At 40.3% G+C, this 21895-nt stretch overlaps 1 protein-coding gene across 1 annotated transcript in view; it reads right to left on the bottom strand.

The window, feature by feature from the left end:
- RYR3 (ryanodine receptor 3) overlaps positions 1–21895 on the bottom strand; it is a 566953-nt gene that overhangs the window by 258450 nt on the left and 286608 nt on the right. The window contains exons 16-18 of the mRNA XM_028850703.2: positions 21136–21254; positions 6401–6534; positions 4590–4831 (exon numbers count right to left, since the gene is read on the bottom strand). Coding sequence (XP_028706536.2) covers positions 4590–4831; positions 6401–6534; positions 21136–21254 — 495 coding nt within the window. The remainder of the gene's footprint in view (positions 1–4589; positions 4832–6400; positions 6535–21135; positions 21255–21895) is intronic.

The raw sequence follows: 21895 nt of genomic DNA, 5'->3' as shown, positions 1-21895 counted from the left end.
CATTTTAAAGTATGTTTAATGTATTTGACCCTTTTAGAACAACCAGCAGAAATGTGACACTATGGAATGAAAAATCAAACTTGTTTCAAAGCGCTTTTCTAAGAGCAGCCTCAAGTGCTTTTTATGACATTAGGAACTCTGAGGAATTCTAGAGACCATCCACTGCAAGAGCCCAGTGGTTCTTATCTCTGCCAGTCTGAAGAAGAAAAACTGTCCACTGGTTTGGAGGCTCAGGCCCACCTGAAGGGCCCAGGAAGCTCGGAAAGGCCATTCCAAACCCGATAATAAGATTTTTTTTTAAAGGCCACTTAATCAGATGCTGCACATCTTCAGTTAACCTCAGGGTATATTACTGCAGAATTTAGTCCCTTCTGATGAGTAACGAGGCAACTGGAAACAGCGGCGCTCAGCACTTGCACAGGTCCAGGCACTGCAGAGTTTGGCATTATAATCCAAGCACTAATATTGAGCCATTTGGAATGAGAGGGGATCCAAAGACAGAAAAGCGCCGCTCTTCTGCAGCTACTCCTCGGATCTTGTCCACACGGCACTGGCGTTGGAAAGGTCTGAGTCACAAAGGCTGTTTTATAAACAAATACCCTGGGACTCATTTTAGCTGGGAGATAGGTGAAGTCCCCTTGTGCAAATCTGACTGCAGAGGTAAATTATCGTGAGGAGTCTTAATAAATCAGGAAACACAATTTTACTCCATTCATTCGCTTCCACACTACTCGTCTCTTGGGATGGCGAATTCTTTTGCTTATTTCAATTCTGAGGAGGAAAAAAGTGGTTACAGGGAAGACATGATTTCTCCTACGAAACTTCCCCCAGCCAGTAACATACTGTGTAGGCTGCCCCGAGCAGAATTCACTCCCAACTGCTGTCCTGAAAGCCCCATCGAGGATCCATCCAGAGAGGGAAAGTGATACCATCACAAAAAAGAGCCAGTCCTCCAAAGAGAAGATCACAGCGTCTGAGTTGACCCTGGACTCTGTAGGGAGGGTTAGACAGAGTTGAGGCGGGAGATGTTCCCACAGCTGATGCCTGAAAATGACTTCCCAGACTTCCATGGCTAAAAAGACCTATTAAGGCTGTCTTCTCCCCTACACAGAGAAAAAGCTCATTCTTACTTCCAGGATGTCCCTTTGAGAATTCTCTTCTCATTCAGCATGGAACTGGGGTTCTTTATTCCCTTAGATATTACTGGGGTAGCTCTAACTGGGCTATTCTCATGGTCTTGAGTGAAGTACCAAGGACTCTGGATTGGTCTTTATAACTACAGTGGAATTCACAGATGATGAGGGAAGGTAGCTCATATTTACTGTGTATCTAATGTGTGTCAGGAACTTCGTATTTCTCATTTAAATTTCGTAAGAATCTTATATTATCCTCATTTTATCAGAGGAAAACTAAGTCTCTGAGAGGTTAAGTAATTTGTCCAGTGTAAAAAAAGAAACATGGGCCAGGTATGGTGGCTCACGCCTGTAATCCCAGCACTTTGGGAGGCCGAGGTGGGCGGATCACAAGGTCAGGAGGTCGAGACCATCCTGGCTAACACGGCGAAACCCCGTCTCTACTAAAAATACAAAAAAGAAATTAGCCTGGCATGGCGGCAGGCGCCTGTAGTCCCAGCTACTTGGGAGGCTGAGGCAGGAGAATGGCATGAACCTAGGAGGCAGAGCTTGCAGTGAGCCAAGATCGAGCCACTGCACTCCAGCCTGGGTGACAGAGCGAGACTCCGTCTCAAAAAAACAAAAAAACAAAACAAAAAAACACACACAAAAGAAACATTAAGCGGCAGAGCTAGGATTCAAACCCAGGCATAACTCCAGAGCCATGCTGTTTGTTCTTGACTTTCCATTGACAAAGTGTTAGAGGCACTGTAATTCTTTCCATCTACTGCAAAATCTATTGTACTTTAATAAAAGTACGTTAAAGACCAATTCAAGGCAGTGGCTTAATTTATGCACATGAATAACTTTAAAGGTAATGACCTGGGCATTTAAATCTCAAATAAAAGGAGAATAATATATCATGACCACTTTCTAATATATCCCCCTATCTACCCACCATTCTCTCCTGTAGTAAGTTGGAGTGTTAGTTCCGTTTCATTTCTTCATCAGACAATTACCTTTTATCAGATAGTCTGAAATTCACGGCTGTCCTGGTGGGGGTCATTAACAGAAACTTTATTTCTTCAGCTGAAGAAATATTCCTGACATATTCCAATCCCTTCTGCAAGATACATGTTCCCTGCATGCTGGTTGGAGAAGTCAGAATGATGCCCAGACCCAGGAAAGCTTTGGGTTTTGGTGAGAATGAAAGGTATAAAACTTGTAGACACTGGTTTCTCCATGTCTCATCAGATGCCAGAGACTGAGGGATGAAATCCCTGGAGTGCACCTACAAGTACATGGCAATACACCATCAAGTGCTGGTCATTTCAGAGTCACAATCAGTTTCTGAAAAGCTGAGTCACCAGCCTTCTTCCCACTTCTCCAATCATAGGAGCCATTGCTAGTGATGTTCGGCATGAGCCTGGAGCACCCAACTTCCTTGGCTTCAGAGGAGACAGGAGGGGTGAGGGAGAGGGTGGGGAACTGCACACTCCTGGAATGATATACAATCAGACAGGACGTTCAGGTCCTGAACTGCACAGAGCAGCCCTCTATGGATGCACCATGAATGGGTTCCATGCCTCCTGACTCACTGATGTATTCATTCCTCAAATTTCTACCGAGGGATACAGGAATAAGTAAGTGCCCCACGCAGTGCTGTGAAGTCAGAAAAAGACTAAGTAAATTTTTTCCCTTGAGAGTGATTAGTTTCTCTTTGAAACAAGGGTCCAGTTTGCTTCACCCCAGGGTCTAGGTGAGCTTCATATTTCCTCAGCCAGTCTCCACGCAGAGCCCTCTTCAGGTGTAGCTGGGCTCCAGAGAACGTTCTTGGGCTACGGTGCCGGGTGGGCGTGAGACAGGCAGAAGTCAGTAGGTGTGTGAAACAATTTTTTCAAGTCAATCTTGTCAATTCCTTCACAGACTTAATCCTGCCACACTCAGGAGCTGCAAAGGTGCATGAGCATAAGGATTCTTCCTCCTCAGATCATTTATTCAGAGACAGTTTCCTGAGAACCTTATGATATCTGACGATAACCTAAGCTTAAGGTCACTACTTCATAGCCACAGACTCAGTGGCTCCATGATAACACTGAGAACAAAGGGAAGCTCCACCTCCCATGAAGAATTAGGGAAGGTTAAGTTGGGAGGAGGACAGCACAAGGTAAGACTTTCCCTTCACATGACCCCATCATCCTGCCATTTGGAATCCAGTGATGTCAGGACCACACTGTCCTCTGGGACACACAGAACAATGAACGAAGGCTTTTTTTTTCATTCTCCCCCCATGGTAGTGATCCAGGATAAACAGGTATACAAATAAATATGTACAGCCTATTCCTAAAAGTTTTAAAGTGTTGAAGCTGAATGCAACATAGCTCCTAAAATAACAACAACAAAAAAATTCACATGGACCAACTGAAAATAAAGACCAATTAAAAGAAGCATGTCACTGGGACCTGAGCTGACTTAATCATTGGTATCAGGCAATTAGGTTGTAACTAGAAAGCTACGGGAAGGAGGAAAATGTGATGGGTTACGTAGTTACCAGTTACAGAAGAAAATATAGAGGTTTGTCCTGTAGAGATAAACTTTGCCTTTGTACTGGATTTGAGGAAGAATGTGTGTCATGGTTACTTATGTAATGGACACGTGGCACCATGCTGACGTAAGGAATTTCTATAAGGACATGATGTCTCCAATTGCAGTTTTGCAAAAGATACAGAAAATACACGCGTTGGACAACAGACCGGAGAGGTGGGGCTCTTCTTCCCGACGAAAGCCTGAGAGTTAATCTTGCGTTTTGCACCCAGGCGGAAGCCAAGACATTCCTCCACAGGCACGGGCCATGGACATGCTTGGGAAAAGCATCAATTATTTATCTAAAAAAAAGGAAGCCCTGAATTCGTTTAAAGAGGTTAGCACCTACTGTGTGTTGGGCATGGATCCAGATATTTTATAAATTGTATTATGAAGCAACAGGCTGTGTTGACAAGATTACGGACTTGTAGTCAGGTCTAGATCCTTCCTAGTGTGACCTTGAATAAATTACTGAACCATCTTTATGCTTCTGGTCACACGTTTGTCACGTGAGGTCAATATTTTCTACCTTAAGGGGTCATTGTGAGGATAAAATAAGAGAAAAATGAACAAAAAGTATGTAACTCACTGCCCAGTGAATACATGCTGAGTCTCTGCTCATATAATCCTAACGATTCCGTAAAATATTGCTCCTACAGATACAATGAGCTTGAGAGAAGTGATCTGCACTAGACCGTGTAGCTGGGAACTGTCTGAGTAATGGTATAAATGAGTCTTATTTTAACCTGACACTCTTTTCCATCTAACCGTTTAATTAGTTGAGACTCTTGAGTCTCTATCATTTCAACTGAAAGTGGTAATTTCAGCTAGAATAATTTGAGCCTCCATCATTTCCAGTGAGATTATGAGCCAAAGCTTTAGCAAGGTACTCACCTGACCAAAGGTGAAGTCCATCAAAGCCATAGGAGTACAGGTCATCGCCAACACCATTGCCTCCCCATCCTTCTCCACCGCCTGGGTATGGAGCATAGCCTGAGGAAGAGGCCCAGCCCACACGCAGATGTGTGGGCTCTGCTGTTAGGAAGGGGTCCACCTGGTCGATAATCAGCTCGAAGTACCACTTCTTGTACTGGGCTGAGCCCTCCGCGACTCCCAGGAAGATGTTTGGCCGGATACTGAAATTAAACATGGGCAAGTGGAATCTACAGACCCTTCTAAACTGAGAAAGCAAGTGGAACCAGGCCATAGGAGGCAATGGCCCATTTACACCGAGGACAAGAACAATGCTGTGTTTTTCATATTGCTCAAAAGATGGGAGGGATCTCTGAAAGCCAGGAGTCTGAGATCAGCCTGGGTAACAAAGTGAGACCCCGTCTCTACAAAAATTAGCTGGGTATGGTGGTGCACACCTATAGTCCAAGCTACTTGCGAGGGTGAGGTTGGAGAATTGCTTGAGCCTAGGAGTTCAAGGCTGCAGTGAGCCATGATTACGCCACCGCACTCCAGCCTGGGCAACAGAGTGAGACCTTGTCTCAAAAAAAAAAAAAAAAAAAAAGACTAGAAAAAGCTTAGGACCCTCAACATTTGGATTAAGTTCTTAGCGTGACACATCAGGACAATATTTTCATTACAAAATATAAAGGATGTTCCTTTTAACATTCCATTCAAGGCAACCAACATTTACTGAGTGCCAACCATGGGCAACGATGTTGAAAATGTTATACAGATTTGTACGATTACAAACCTTTGTTTCTTTAAGTTAAAAAGAAAATTTTACCTGAATTCCATTTTCTGGTCAATTGGTATAAGCACCCTTATTTTCAGAACAGCAGCTTTGTTACCAAAGCATTATTAATAACACTGGTCTCTTAAAACCATTAAGAAGTCATTACTAGGCAACCCCGTTAAGGAAAAGAGGTTTTAATGTATCCGGCAAAGTGGTTAAAAGCTTAAGATACTCCACTTAGAGTTTTTATGTCAGGAATCATACTCTCAGAGACGAACTGTTCTTGGGCTGGAGCTGTGCCCTATTTTGGGTAGGCAAAGAAAAACCAGGCTGGCACCATGAAGAAAGTAAGTCTGTGTGACAGCTCAGGTCTTTGGGCCACTCTGCACCTCAGAGGGAAGACTCTATTCTTGCCATTGTGGATTAGCGCGTAGGCCTAGGTAGAAGTGGCTAGAAAACCGCAGACCTGCCTAGTCCCAGCCCAGTGAGTTCACATGAGTCATGTGCAGCCACATGTATGGACTAGCAAGCTAGGGGTCCTGCAGGGGCCCCTGCTCTTCACCCTGATCCTCGCAGACAGCAGTGAGATACATGGCCATGTGCCAGAGGATTCAAGAAGCCACGGTCTCACTTGGGACATCCATTCTATAAAAAGATTATAGAAAAAAAAAAGTTGGTATATAAAAATAAATATGAATATATTATGAAGTTATAAGAGTTGCATTAATGTTTAAAAGAAAACATGGTAGGCCATCTCAGGCCAAATTCTTTAGCACTCAGATGCTACATATACTTTGTCCTCAGCTACTTAAACAGAAAAGTTTGAAAAATTGTGCTAAAGGGGTTGGAGGCCCTAGTCATAGGAAGTACATGTTTGCTTGGTCTTGTCTTATGTACTTTGATCGCCATGGAAACTATGGGCAGGCAACGCTGGAGTTCAGATCAGCCCTCTTTTCCTGCTTGGAGATAAGACAGGCAGAACTATGCTTGGCATCTGGAATGACGGTGGTGGCCTTACCTGGTTACATCGTTAATCAGTCGTGTCTGCAAGAGCAGGTTTCTCCGGGGCAGCAGGTTGTCACAGATCAGATTCTGGTTGGCTCTCACTGCAACCCCATTGCAGAGACAGAGGGAGCACAGGATATCCAGAACCTGCAGCAGGACACACCCACCAAACTTTAGGACCACCAGGAGGGCACAGTGAGCAGGACCACCACAGGGCATGAAGGAAGGAGTCATAAAGGGTGGGGTCTAGGTGATGGGTGGAGAGCTAGCTCAGAGCCAAGGAGGCTTTGCCTCTTACCCAGAAGGAACGAGTGATGCCTCAGAGCCTGCTGCTTCTTGGGAAAATGAGTCCGGGCTTTTTTCTAGCCCCTCTGCTCTAGTCTTATGCCCCTTCCCTCCAAACTGTGCATAACCTCAGTAGCCATTGTTCTATTACAGTAAGAAAGAGGCTGTGCTCTGAAGACAGACAGTCTAAGATATTATCCCAGCCAGGCCAGGACTAAGGTGTAGTGAGGCATCTAAGGCACAAAATCTAGGCCCTGCTCACGGTCTCAGCTCTGAAAACACACAGCAGAAGGATAAAAGGCCTTCCATGGACTTCCAACTCGAGCAGCACACTCTCACCCAGCCCTGATGGTGCTTGGCGCTGAGTATCAGTGGCTACTTATTAATAAAAAGGCACGTAAGATTCCCATCTGGCCAAGGTGTTGCATGTAGCAAGCTTGGGAATGGAATTTTCTGTAGGTGGGGTGATGGTAGGGCAGACTCCTGTTCTTCGGTCTTTTGCTGTGATACCATCAAAACTCATGAAGATACCCTTTAATTCCTGGAAACTGGTATTCTAAATATTTAACTCGCTCTCTTTCTCCCATCTAGAAGGAGAACAAACTGACAAGAGCCCACGTGGCCCAGGAATCTAAGAGACCCGTCATTAAACTGCTTCTGCCCCTTGTTTTCCAGCTGCCTGGGAAGTGGGAACAGCCTCTGTTTGCCTCGTCCTGCACGCTCACCTCTCCTTGCACTGTATCCTCTTCCATTCAGACTTTTTTGTTCCTATCATGGCAAAGCGAACTGTGCTGGGCCAGTCAGGCTCTGGTCCTCCCGCTCTCCTTCACAGACAGTAATGTGCAAACAGCAGTCGATAAATAACAGCCACGATACGGCAGGTCGTACCAACAGAGAGGCAGGCAGCCTTGCTTCAGTCTCTCAAAGTGGCCACAGAAGACTCAATGCTTAGTGGGGTTTGATAGCTTCAAGGTGTTTGTGGCATTTGTATCCATAATTCTCACAAACCAATTTTCTACCTGACTCCCTGAATGTCAGTTTTGTTCCAGATAAATACAAAGCACATTTACAGGACAAGCAGAAAAGAATCCCAAATGCAGTTTTGTGGGGGACTCTTACCATTAGCACTCTGTGAAAGATTTCAACTGTGGAAACCTGAAATCCAGAGGATAATTTCTCACCCTAAGAAAAGAGCCATAGATGGCCAGGAAATGAAATACTTTTCAGTCGGCCTATTACACATTTCATCTGTTTTGCCTTGGAGTGATGGCTGCGGGAGACTTGCTGTCACAGCCAGAGGGAAAGCAGGGCTTAATCCACATACAGTAGGAACAGCAAAGAGAAAAAGGCTCTGTGAAAAGCACACAGCCGAACAGAGCAATGCCTCATCTATAAAAAATGATGCCACTTAAAGAATCAGAGTTGACATTGTTTTAGTTTTGCTTTAGGAGACACTCCTTCAGGTAAAACTGGGGAATGGGGATAAACTTCCTTTTCTAAAATAGTTCAAATGGGTTTGTGAAAGGAAAATCTCTTGGGCCCCCAAAATCACTAAGGAAAACTCAAGCTGGAAACTGCTTAAGGTAAACCTGCCTCACGTTCTATTCAGTCACTGCTCTGCTCACCGAGATAGATGCATCTCTCATTTGCCTCCTTTGGAAAGGCTAATGAGAAACTCAGAAGAATGTAACCATTTGTGTATCACCTATCTGTGACCGGAAGTTCCCTGTCCGCTTCCAGTCTTCCTGTTTTGGCTTCAAGTTGTCCCGCCTTTCCAGACCGAACCAATGTACTTCTTATATATATTGAGTGATGTCGTACATCTCCCCAAACGTATAAAATCAAGCTGTGCCCGGACCACCCTGGGGACATGTCAGCAGGACTTCCTGAGGCTGTGTCACAAGCGTGTCCTCAACCTTGGCAAACTAAACTTTCCAAATTAACTAAGACCTGTCTCAGATTTTCTGGGTTCACATTTTGGTAACCACGGGGGGGATTATGAGTGGAGATGCCCCTGACCTTTGACAAATCTCCTATCGGTGCTTGGTACCAGCATGAGCTAACCTTATGGCTTAAACAAATAGGACAATTTGCTGAGGTCTGAGAGTACCCCCTCCAGAGAATCCCTGATCTCCCAAAACTTTAGGTTGAGATCTAAAGTCTGTTTTGCTGTACAACTCCTTTTTTTTTTTTTTTAAGTTTTACTTGCTTCCAACAGGAAGGCAAGTTTTCCTGCTTCCATGATGATGGAAGGCAGGTAACTCCTTTATGGAGTTTGAGCTTGCTTCCAACAGGGAAGATGAGTTGCGTTGTTTTTGGGTTTTTTTGTCCTGCTTCTAGGCTGGCAGACAGCAGTCTACAGCCCGAGACCCACTACTAGGTAAGAAACTGGTTTGGGATTCTGTCCTGCAAATTCCTTTTAAACGATTAAAGTTAGCATTTAACAACCAGCTGGTGTTAATTTCTGCTTACACTTAGAGTGCTCAGAAGTCGTACAATTTGTGTGATCATTTTGCTTTAGCAGCATTTTGTCCTAGTAGAAATATGGTAATGAGATTAAAAATTTTTTTAAAGGAGCTCAATGGTTAAAAGTCACCTTAATTAAAAGGCTAACATCCAAGATGGGTGTGTGTGTGTGTGTGTGCATGTGTGCATGTTTGTATTTGAAAGGTCTTCATGGTTTTGGTTGTTTGTTTTTCTCTCCTAAGGCCTTGTCCTTTTTTTTTTTGAGCAAAAATTTTTTTTTTCTTCTCAGTTAACTGAATTCTGTTTTCATCTGATTTTTTTTTAAATTAAAACAATTATTGCAACAGAGGCTACTCTTCAGTTTTTAAGGAAGAGTGTACTTTAATTTTATGTTTAATTTGGCTCAGAGAAAAATAACAGTGTCTCCCTCTAGCACCACCAGACTTTTTCTCTCTGTACTTTATGATGTAAATTTTGCTATTTGATTTTCACTTGAGTTGTTTCCCTTAATGTGCAAACATAAGGCTATTTAAGCTGACAACTGCCTAGGGCTGTGAAACAGGTTATCAAGAATCTGAAAGTCTAAGACAGGGAAAAAAAAGAGGGGGGGGAGTCTTTATAAATCTATAAAATGTACTTCCATTGGCATGCCTCATAAGTTTTTATATGTATTCATGTGATGTGTACAGAATGTTTTACTACTAACAATATATAAAAGAGCTGTAATTAATTGGCTCAAAAAATAAAAGCTCTAAATTATATAATAAATAAGAAAAGACTAGTTAAATGCTTTTTAAAGTACCTGTAACTTAAGTAAAATCTTTTTTTTTTTTTTTTGAGACGGAGTCTCGCATTGCTGCACTGTCGCCCAGGCTGGCGTGCAATGGTGCAATCTTGGCTCACCGCAACCTCCACCTCCCAGGTTCAAGCGATTCTCTTGCCTCAGCCTCCTGAGTAGCTGGGATTATTGGCGCCCACCACCCAGCTAATTTTTTGTATTTTTAGTACAGACAGGGTTTCACTATGTTGACCAAGCTGGTCTTGAACTCCTGACCTTGTGATCCACCCACCTCGGCCTCCCAAAGTGCTGGGATTACAGGCGTGAGCTACTGCACCTGGCCAGTAAAATCTTTAATAAATAAGCTAGCTTTAAAATTACTGGTAAACTACTATTAGAAATGCCTTAAGAATTGCCCAGCAGACATTTTTGTTTGCATTTATTAATCAGGCAATTTCATACTTATCCCTGCCAAATACTGTAAGGTGTCAAAATTTGGCATAGGGGTTACAAAACTATAAGCCCAGCCCAAAACAGAATAATCTTTGCTTTTGTAATTTGTAATAAATAAGACATTGATAAGGATTTAATGACAATAGCTGCATCTTGAATGTAGTAAGACTACTGTAACTTCTAATCCAGTGGCTTTAGGCAGTCTAGTCCACAGGCAATAAGAGGTTTGTTTTGGGAAAGGACTGTTATTGTCTATTTCAAAGCCAAACTATAAATTACGTTCCTCCCAATGTTAGTTCAGCCTATGCCCAGGAATGAACAAGGACAGCTGGGAGGTTAAGAGCAACATTGAGTCACTTAGATCAAATCTCTTTTCAGTGTCTCAGTTATAATTTTGCAATGGCAGTTTTATAACTTTAAATAATGACTATCACAGTTTTCATGAATAATCTAGGTAAACAATTAAAACAATTAGGTAAATGTAATGGCATAAATATTTGTAGACAAACTTGTCATAATTTAGAACATAAAGCTATATTAAATTAAATAATAGATATTTCACTATTTGGGTATTTTCCAATAAATACACATTGTAGGAAAACATTATTGCTAAAGAAAAAAGAAGTGTGTCCTTAAAAAAAAAAGTGAACAAGTTTTGTCTAATTCAAAGCTTAAAGGTTATGTATAGAAAAAGGTGAAAGGAACCAGGAATAAAAAAGATGTAAAGAAAGTTATAAAAATAAAGAGGTTTTATTCTATCTTTTTTGAGGTGAAAAACTTACAGAGAAATAATTTTATATAAGAAAGAATCTTGTATGGTAAATTTAGTCCTAAAATAAAATAACTGCTTTTTTAAAAAGGAGAGATGTTCACAACAAATCAGAAAGTCCAACCATGTCATGAGCAGTCAGTGTAAGTCACAATAAGAGGATTTACATATTTAAAAAAATTCACATAATCAAGTTGTCATATTAAGTTTTGGTTTGCTTAGGAAAAAAAAAACTGGGATTTTTTTTTTTTTAAATTAAGGTCATTACATCATTACATCCATGTATCTTCCTGTATGTGCTTTTAAAGTTCTTGTAACATTGAGTTACAGGGCTCTAACTCCTGGGTCTAAAAAGGACACCAAGTCCTGCTAAATCTTAAACACTGACAGCAATTAAAGGCTTATCTTCAGGCCCTGTAGAAGATGTCAATCAAAATAAACTGCATTCCTGAGACAGAGGGAAAGAAATTAAAGCTATTCAACTCTTCAAGGCCCAGGAACTGTCACAGAAGAGGTGGGTATGTAAGATTGTAAGGGCCAATTTTGAAAGATAAAATAGGTTCAGTTCATCTATAAATTAATTATCAATGTCAAAGGTACACTGATGTAAAACCAATATATGGACCCTTATGTCAGATTAACAAGGTTTTCTTGAAGCATTGACCAACCTCTTAATAAAGATTATAAAGGTTATAAAAGGCTTACTGAAGTTGTATTTTATAATCAAGATTAAATTTTATAAATTGTTTACCAAAGTTTGAAAAGCAAATGTAATTGACTTCATGCTGTTTTTATTAGGGCTTCTTGTTTAGAAAATTCAGTCTTCTCTCTCAAAGAATGAAGGTGTTTGCTTTTTGAAATGCTTGAATTATCACTTAAATGAATGACTTTACAATGACCTGTAATCCTATTTTATAATATCAAGTGTTTTAAACCTTTTATATTTGACAAACTTTCCAAAATCAAATGATAAATTATGCCTTTTTCTAACCTAATTAATCTTTTAAGACATTAGGTTACCTAAAGTCCAAAAATGATGTAACTTAGCTTATTTGGTATAAAAATTATACAGGAAGCATTGTCAAATATGAAATGGTACTTGGTTTCTTTGGGCTATATTTGTATAAACGTGTTAGTGGTATGTATTCCAAAATTATGGGAAACTCCTGTAATTCTGATGTACCTTAGTGTACATTATCAGTAATAATCATAATTGTTATGTTAAAATTGTTGCGTGCCACAGAGGTAACAAATTTCCTTGTCAATTATTTCTTTTAACTATGGCTGCCTTAAAACTTTTTGTCATCCACAAACAATTGTCTTGTTTTATCTGGTTTTAAACCCTCTCTAAAAGGTGGGTTTATAATCAGCTGTAGGACTCTAACAGGCGCACTTAAATGTAGGTTTTCTGATAACTTTGTAAATTATGACATTGGAATAAAGGAAAACTTTCAGAACTTTCATGGAGAGCTAAAATGTTCATGGCTATCAAACAGAACAGAAGTTAACTGAAATTAACTGAAGCAACAAAAAACTGAAGTAATCTTTTTGACTCTTTGCTTCAAACGTTGCTGATACTTTGTTTTGTTTTACAGAGTTAAGAAAACTTTTAAGCTATTTGTGGCTTTTAACAATTGAGTAAAGAACACTCCTGTGAACAAAATTTGGAGCATATTTGTTTCTCTCTACCTAATTTCTCCAGAATTTGGAACCTATTCGTGAGTAGTCTCAGTTTATGGCAATAGAGTTATTTGCATAAGTGCAATAAAAATCAGTTTTCTTTTGTAATAGGGCACAGTGAGATACATTGGTTATTTTACCAAGGCTTTGACTGGAATGGTGTGCTTTCCTTTAAGGAATCAAACTTGACTTATGGAGCCAATAAAGCCCTTGGAACAAATGGCCTCATATTTTGTGTACACAGTCCATATACAGGGTTTCTGAGGTAAGTAAAGAATGTCACTTTCTGACATGTGCAGAAGCCCTAGGTTTATCTTGGACCCTCCAGAGGAGAGGAAATTCACCCACCTCATAGGTATTTGATGGCACAAATCCATGGCTGGGCTCAGCTTTAAAAAGTCATATCTGAGATTCCTGCTATGCAGCAAAGTTCCATCAAAGCCCATTTAAAAGTCTATGTAAAAACTAATTACCCTTGCTGCACTGTATACAAATATTAGGCCAAGTATGATAAAGCAAACCAGTCCTACCATGATTTGTCTTTAGTGAAAATGGGAAACTGCAGAGAGAAAAATTATGTTTCAAGTAGACCTGTTGTTAGATTCTGGTCTGCCTGATATTTTTTTCAATTTTATTGTTTTCTACAGTTTGGGACCGAATTCTAATTTTTCCTGGTTACAAGTCTTCAAAATAATGTTTTCAAATTTTTTTCCTTCTTTTTTCCATTTTTCCTAATTTGGAGTCACTGAAAACTAAGTTGTGCTTTCTTAAAACCCTGTGTACTGAAGCCAGACAACTTAAATAAACTTCAGAAGAAAGTAACAGCAACCTGTTTACGTACATAAGCCACTTTCACACCTGCCTACTAATGTACGACTTCAGAGTAACGTGGCCTATATGGATTTTTCCAGGATTGTTCTTGTTTGTTGTTTTTTTCTCCCTTCTTCCCCGCTGTTTTCTCTTCACAGGATGTGGGACTTCACAACCTCCTAAAAATGAGCTTTTGGGACCTACCCATCTAGGAATAAACCCTTCCAGCTATAAGAGATCAGATGAAACCTGAGACCAGAGACTCATTCTCTTGTAAAATCCTGTCTCCAAAAGATTAAAAAAAAAAAAGAAAAGTGGGGAAATGTGTAGGAAAATGTCTTTAGCCCCCACAATCACTAAGGAAAACTCAAGCTGGGAACTGCTTAGGGCAAACCTGCCTCCCATTCTAGTCAAAGTCACTCCTTCGCTCACTGGGATAGATGCATTATCTGATTGCCTCCTTTGGAAAGGCTAATAAGAAACTCAGAAGAATAAAACCATTTGTGTATCACCTATCTGTGACCTGGAAGCTCCTTCTCAGCTTCCAGTCTTCCTGCCTTTGCTTCAAGTTGTCCCGCCTTTCCAGACTGAACCATTGTACTTCTTACATATACTGATTGATGTCTCACGTCTCACGTCTCCCTAAATGTATAAAACCAAGCTGTGCCTGGACCACCTTCGGCACATGTCGTCAGGACTTCCTGAGGCTCTGTCACGGGCATGTCCTCAACCTTGGCAAAATAAACTTTCTAAATTAACTAAGACCTGTCTCAGATTTTCTGGGTTCACAGGTTCTTTTAAAAGAAAAGGGAGTGCAGACAGGTCCAGTCCACCATGGTGGGGGGGGCATGCAGGCATTGCAGCTAGAGGCCATCTGTACTTTCTGACAGACAGGGGGCATCTTGGTGACCTCTGGAATACCTGACTGCAGAGGCAGGTACTGCTGAGTATTCACCAGACTCCATTTTCTTCTCCTTCTGAACATACAAAGGCTTTATATCCCAGCCTTCACTTGCAGGGATAGGGGATCATCTGACTAAATTCTGGCCAATAGGAAGTGGGTGGGCCCCAGGAGTGGGCCCCACCAACCTTACCTTCCTTCCACTGGATACAGATATCCAACAAGGGATTCCAAAGCCCAAAGATCTCCTTATTTCAAGTGTGATCCCCAGAACAGCAGCACTGGTACCATCTAGATCATCAGCCATAGTGCTACCATTCTAGAAATACGGATGCTTAGCCCTAGCCCCACGCCCAAATTACTGAATCAGAGCCTTCATGTTAACATGATCCCCAGGAAACTTGTAAACACCTTATTGTCTGTGAGGCTCTGCCCTTAGGGGATGGTGAAGCCAATAACCACACTCACTGGAGCCCTCCCACTGGCCTTGGAGAGTCATATGAGCAAAAATAAATTTTGACTACGCTAAGCCACTGACAATATGGGGTTGTATGTCATCAGAGTTAGGCCTCCCTAATCAATGGCCCATTTGTGGGGTTCATTTGTTTCTGGTTGTATTCATTCTCATCATTGATACCACATTTCACTCGAGAGTCTCTCATTTTGCTTTTATCTCTATTACTGTCTATCCCAAACACAAGCTTATATGGGAATTATACTTTGAAGATAAATATCTATGGAAACATTGTTTGGCTGTTGCATTTTTATCATTAGATTTCATCTGTAAAAACAGTCTTACTAAACAAATGCTAACTATATTTATTCTGAGATTTTTATATCAAGTTCTATATTTGAGAAACGAGTGCTATTCAGACCCCCCCCAGGCTAAACCTTTGATTCCTGATTGATACTTTCTGAGAATCAATGATATTACTATTTTATCATATATTTTTCTCAAAGGTAGCCCCAAATCCTTGAAAAACAAAGATAATAAAAAGTCTTTATCTATGACAACTTTGAGCAGGTTTGGATTAAGGCAGCTTCAGGGGCAAGTAGAAAATGCATATTTTATTTATATATTAGCAGAATCTTACTCTGGAAAAACTACAGGGTGACTGTTAGAATTTTCATCATTCTTTTTACCAAATAACAAAATTAGTGCTACTAACATAGTGGGTTTCTTGCCACTTATAAGGCACCTGTGGGATGAGATGAGGCCTGTACATATATGTGAGCTTCCATTAGTTCAAGGTGAAACAGGAGTAGATTCTAGCTCACTCATTTGTTCCTTTTATTCATTTATTAAATCTTTAACAAACACGTATGAACGCTTGCCATGTACAACATCTTAGCTGGGCGCTATGAGGATTACAAAGACAGTCCCTACCACAAAGGAACTTATAGGTGTAAGAGAAATAGATATGTAAAAATAACTATAATAGGAGGCAGATTAGAACAATCATTACAGCAGAGAACAAATCATAAGAGAAGAGACGAATTCCAACTGGAATCAGAAAAAGATTCATGAAGGAAGTGGCGTTTGAACTAAGTTTCAAAGAGCAGACAATAATTTATTTATTTTTATTTATTTATTAATTGACCAGAGAAGAATTTTGATGAGTCCTGGAAAAGTAGGAAGTGAGGAGCTGCTGAAGGATCCACAAGAGTGAAATCACTGAGAGGTCAAAGGGTTAAGTGCATTCAGAAAATACGGAGTGAGCACTGCAACACACTCCTGTCCTTTTCACTCCAAAGACTGTGTTCTTTCCCTATAACTTTTTGACCTCAAATCTGATCATGCTTTTGATGAGTGGCAGTTATTTCCAAGAAAGGGACAAAGCTAACAACTTGAATATTTTAGCAAAGAAGTAAAGGTATAATAATTGCTACCATTATATGTAGTCTCAATTCTAAGCATATAATTGGAAGTGGCAAGGTACAGAAAGAATTTCAACATCTCAAACCCATAAGATGTAAGATTATATTTAAAGGAAAAATGTCATACCCTAAAGGCTACCTTCATGAACCCATAGGAGCCCTCCAATTCCAGTCTGCCAAACACTAACTTATATGAAAATGCCTTCTAGGCAATCCCATTTACAATAGCTGCCAAAAAACAAAACCCTATGAAAATATTTAACCCAGGAGGTGAAAGATCTCTAAAAAAAAATTATGAAACACTGATGAAATTGCAGATGACACCAAGGAATGGAAAAACATCCCATGCTCATGGATCAAAAGAATGAGTATCTTTGAAATGACCATACTGCCCAAAGCAATCTATGGATTCAATACAATCCCTATCAAAATACCAGTGTCAGTCACAGAATTAGAAAAAACAATCCTAAAATTCCTATGTAACCAAAAAAGAACCTGAGTAGCCCAGACAATCTTGAGCAAAAAGAACAAAGCTGGAGGCATCACACTACTTTCAGGCCTCTGAGCCCAAGCTAAGCCATCGTATCCCCTGTGACCTGCACATAGATACATCCAGATGGCCTGAAGCAAGTGAAGAATCACAAAAGAAGTGAAAATCGCCGGTTCCTGCCTTAACTGATGACATTCCACCATTGGGATTTGTTCCTGCCCCACCTTAACTGAGCAATTAACCTTGTGAAATTCCTTCTCCTGGCTCAAAACCTCCCCCACTGAGCACCATGTGACCCAAACCCCCTTTTGACTGTAATTTTCCACTACCCACCCAAATCCTATAAAAGAGCCCCAACCCCTATCTTCCTTTGCTGACTCTCTTTTCAGACTCAGCCTGCCTGCACCCAGATGAAATAGCCTTATTGCTCACACAAAGCCTGTTTGGTGGTCTCCTCACACAGACACGCGTGACACAATTACCTGACCTCAAGTTATACTACAAGGCTATAGTAAGCAAAATAGCATGGTACTGGTATAAAAATAGACACATGGATCAATGGAACAGAATAGAGAACTTAGAAACAAAGCCACATAGCTACAGCCAACTGATTTCTGACAAAGTCGAAAAGAACATACACTGCGGAAGGGATGCCCTTTTCAACAAATGGTGCTGGCAAATTTGGATTGCCATATGCAGAAAAATGAAAATGGGATCCCTCTCTTTCACTATATACAAAAACCAACTCAAGATATAATTAAAGACTTAAGTGTAAGACCTGAAACTATAAAAATCCTAGAAGTAAACCCAGGGAAAATTCTTCCAGACATTGATCTAGGCAAAGAATTCATGACTAAGACCTCAGAAGCACAAGCAACAAAAACAAAAAATAGATAAATGTGACTTAATTAAATGAAAAAGCTCTGCAAAGCAAAATAAATAATCAATAGAGTGAACAGAAAACCTATAGGAGAAAATATTTGCCAACTATGCATCCAACAAAGGACTAATATCCAGAATTTACAAGGAACTCAAATAACTCAACAACAACAACAACAAAACAAATGATCCCATTAAAAAGTGGGCAAAGGACATAGACAGACATTTTTCAAATGAAAACACGTGAATGGCCAGCAAGCATATGAAAAAATGCTTAGCATCACTAATCATCAGAGAAATGCAAACTAAAACCACTATGATGTCATCTTAACACTAGTCAGGATGGCCATTATTGAAAAAGATTAAAAAATAACAAATGTTGGTGATGATACAGAGAAAAGGGAATGCTTATACACGTTGGTGGGAATGTAAATTAGTACAACCCCTATGGAAAACTGTATGAAGATTTCTCAAAGAACTAAAAATGGATCTACCATCTGATCCAGCAATCCCACTACTGAGTATCTACCCAAAGGAAAATAAATTGCTATATCAAAAAGATATCTGCATTTATATGTTTATCACAGCCCTATTCACAATAGCAAAGACATGGAATGAACGTACATATCCATCAAGGGAAGATTAGAAAATGTGGTGTATATACAAACACAATAGAATACTATTCAGTCATAAAAAAGAATGAAATCAGGTTTTCGCAGCAACACAGATAGAACTGCAAGCCATAATCTTAAAGTGAAATAATTCAGATACAGAAAGTCAAATACTGCATATTCTCACGATTAAGTGGGAGCTTAATAATGTGGAGATGTGGACACAGAGAGTGGGGTGATAGGCACCGGCAACTTCGAAGTGTGGAAGGGGGTAAATGATGAGAAATTGCTTAATGAGTATAATGTACATTATCTGGGTTGGGGTTACAATAAAAACCCAGACTTCAGCACTACGCGATATATCCAGGTAACAAAATTGCACTTGTACCCCTTATTTTTTATAAATAAAAAAGCAAATAAAATGCTTTCTAGTGGTAAATTTTTCACTGCAGAAGTTTTGTATTTAGATAATTATAAAAATAAAATCACAAAATTAAATATATTCTCACAGAACATTTGGATTCTGAAGAACAACAGGCTGCAGCTTGGAAAAAAACACTGGAAAGAATATTCAATTTCTGCTCCTAGTGTGTCATTAATTATTAATTAGCTGTGTGACCCTGGGAAACCACTTAACATCCAAGGACCCAGGGCCCGCCCTTCTTTCTGCAACTGTCATGTACAAATAATAATGATGCTATGTTGTAAGGTTGTAATGAGACCTGAATAAGACACACATGAACACTGACAGCAATAATTGGCATTTGTTAAGTGCAAAATAAATGTTGGTTATCATTACTGTTGTTGCTCTTGTGAGAGGACTTCTGAGGTCCCTTGTGCCTTTAAAATTCTGCATATTTTGAGTCACTGTCTTCACCGAAAACTAAGTGGATTGGTCAGAGACTCCTGAAATTCTAGGACTGGAGGCAACAATGCAGCCCGGACAGAAAAACGTTACCTTGGCATTTTCCAAGCAAAGATGAAGTGTTGCATGGAAGTTTGGCCTCCACTCAGCACATTCTTTGCAAAATGACCACAAATACATTAGTGATGATTTGAACCTGTTTTTTCTCTTTGAAAATAAAAGCTATCCAATGGAGTAATACCTAAGGAAGGACCTGAATTCATGACAAACCTTTACCCAAAAATCTATCCAAAAATGGAAAAGGAACATCTTTGAAAAGACTCTTAGGTATCAAGATCACATTGCTTCAACTTTTACATTACCAGAATTTCTCTAACAATGTCTTGGTTCTAGAAGATTAAAGGCTACTCTGATAACATATCAGATCAGGCATTGATTTCTAGCAAAACACTTCAGCTTGGTGGGCCTGAATTTTCCTAACTGTGGAATGGGTAGAATAGTAATCAACTTGCCACCAAGTGACATGCATCAAATGCTTTGTGACTTTTGGCTGAAAGAAGCCACAACAAAGTTGGTTATTTATTAAGTACACTATGTGTTCTAATAATAAAGAAACCTCTGGGGCAATGAGACGAGAGCAGCTTTCCTGTGAAAAGGCTTCTCTGACATTTGCATGTAGCCCATGGCTCCTAGCACGCGTTGCTCAGGTGCTTATCGATCCTTCTCATTATACTTCCCAGACAGGAAGGAACGTGTTGGAACGCAGAGCATCTGGACTGAAGCTGAAGCTTCATGCTTGCCTTTCATTTACCCCATTTGGAAAAGCAATTTCAGATCCCACGTATTTCTTTTTATTCTTTGTCAAACAATTTCACACATGCTAAGGACCACGGCTTTCTGCTGCCCAAGGAGGATGCATGTCATACAGTCGATGCTGCCAAGTCTCGATCTCCCGGACACACTGAGCTGTCTCAGATATGCAGTCCCCGCCGATGATGACAAGCAGAGACTGCCAGTGACCAAGCCTACTTCTCTCTGCTCTGTGGAAGCACAGCTGCAGTCCCACATGTCCCATCATGATTTCTGCTCTGAAATATACCTCCTGGGCTGTTGAATATTGCGTCTGTCCACTAATTAGCACAGTAGCCCCCATGTGTGTGCAGATGTTGAAGGGTCAGGAAAAAAACTCTCCGTATTTTAGTAGACTTTCCCCATAGATCACTGTGTCTTAGAGATATAACTTCATAAAAATAGAGATGTCAGAACTGTGAGATCTCAAAAAAATGATATAGCATTCTACTTAGTGAGATGCCACTGTCTCCATTTTACAGATGACATAACTGAGGCCCCAACTCATATAGCTGCTTTGTATAAAAGGGAGGGACCAGTGGCTTCAGTTCTCCTGCTTGCACAGGCACAGACTCATTTACTTCATTTGGTTTCACTCATAGTAAATCTGATTTTGTTTAATAACAAACCACGTTGCTAAGACTTTCTACACTGTTTTAAATCTGATTTCTTCATATCTTTTCATACACCTTGGTATAAGCTGTTTCACTACTAAGTTCCTGGACCAGTCCCGTACGGTTGGCCTTGTGCAGACAGGGCCTATTGAGTGTCCCACAGTGAGCCGGTGTTAAGGGTTAATGATAATGAGTGGCCACTGGGGAGCTGGTGAAAACCCACGGAACCATCCAAAGGCCAGTGCGGCTGCCCACCTTGGAGTGTGCTTGTATGCAGGGAAAGTCTTTTTCCAATTTCCCAAGATTTTTATCACAGTCCAGAAAGAGATTAATCAACATACTCTCAATAATACACAATGGCCATGAACGTTAGGGAGGGAAACACCAGGCAAAGTCAATCACTGTTCTTTCCACACCTACCTTGTGATTCCGCCCGTGCTTATCCAACAGGGAGATGATGGACTTGATGTGGCCCTCTGCTATCAGATTTAAGGCTTCCGGACTTTCAGTTAAGATGCAGTGCAAAACTTCCAAGATACCTACATGAATGCCACAAACATCATTTGGACATTAAATGCCCTGCAGAAGTGACCATAATTTAGTAACCTGAGTGTGAACAGACCTTCCTGAGGGGACAGGATATCATCAATTCTTTGAATCTATCAAATATTTCCAGCCAGAAAAAATGCATTCATTTCCGGTAGCCTTCAGAGCCCTCCTGGAGGCCAACCGGGCTGTAATTTACTGGTGATTTTAATTCAGCACAAACCCTATCTCCTGCTTCCTGGACAAATACATGACATTTGTATGTTAAAATATAGAGAAGCAGCTATAAAATAAAAATTTTCATTTGATCAAACTAAATAATACTTCATTTAAAAATAGATATAAAAGAAGATGTCCAGTTTACTATAAATTCTAAAGGTCATTCCAGTAATTTGGAAAATATTCTGAGTTTCTCCCAAATAAGAATTTTTCTAGGAACTACCTTAGAAATTATTTTTATCTTAGGTCTACTCATGTATCAAACAAATTGTAAGCTCACACAATAAAGTCGATTTGGCTTTTTCCCCCTTTTTTGGTACACTGGATAAGTTATGTAAGTGAAGGCTTAAGAAAAACGAGTGCCTCTGCGGCCTGGCACATCCATGGTAACATCATGATGGAAATTCAAGGGAAG

This window comes from Macaca mulatta, chromosome 7 (genome assembly GCF_049350105.2).
Source record: "Macaca mulatta isolate MMU2019108-1 chromosome 7, T2T-MMU8v2.0, whole genome shotgun sequence".
In the NCBI taxonomy this organism is placed as follows: domain Eukaryota; kingdom Metazoa; phylum Chordata; class Mammalia; order Primates; family Cercopithecidae; genus Macaca; species Macaca mulatta.
Note: the sequence above shows the minus strand (reverse complement) of the source record. Positions and strands in the feature narration are given on the sequence as shown.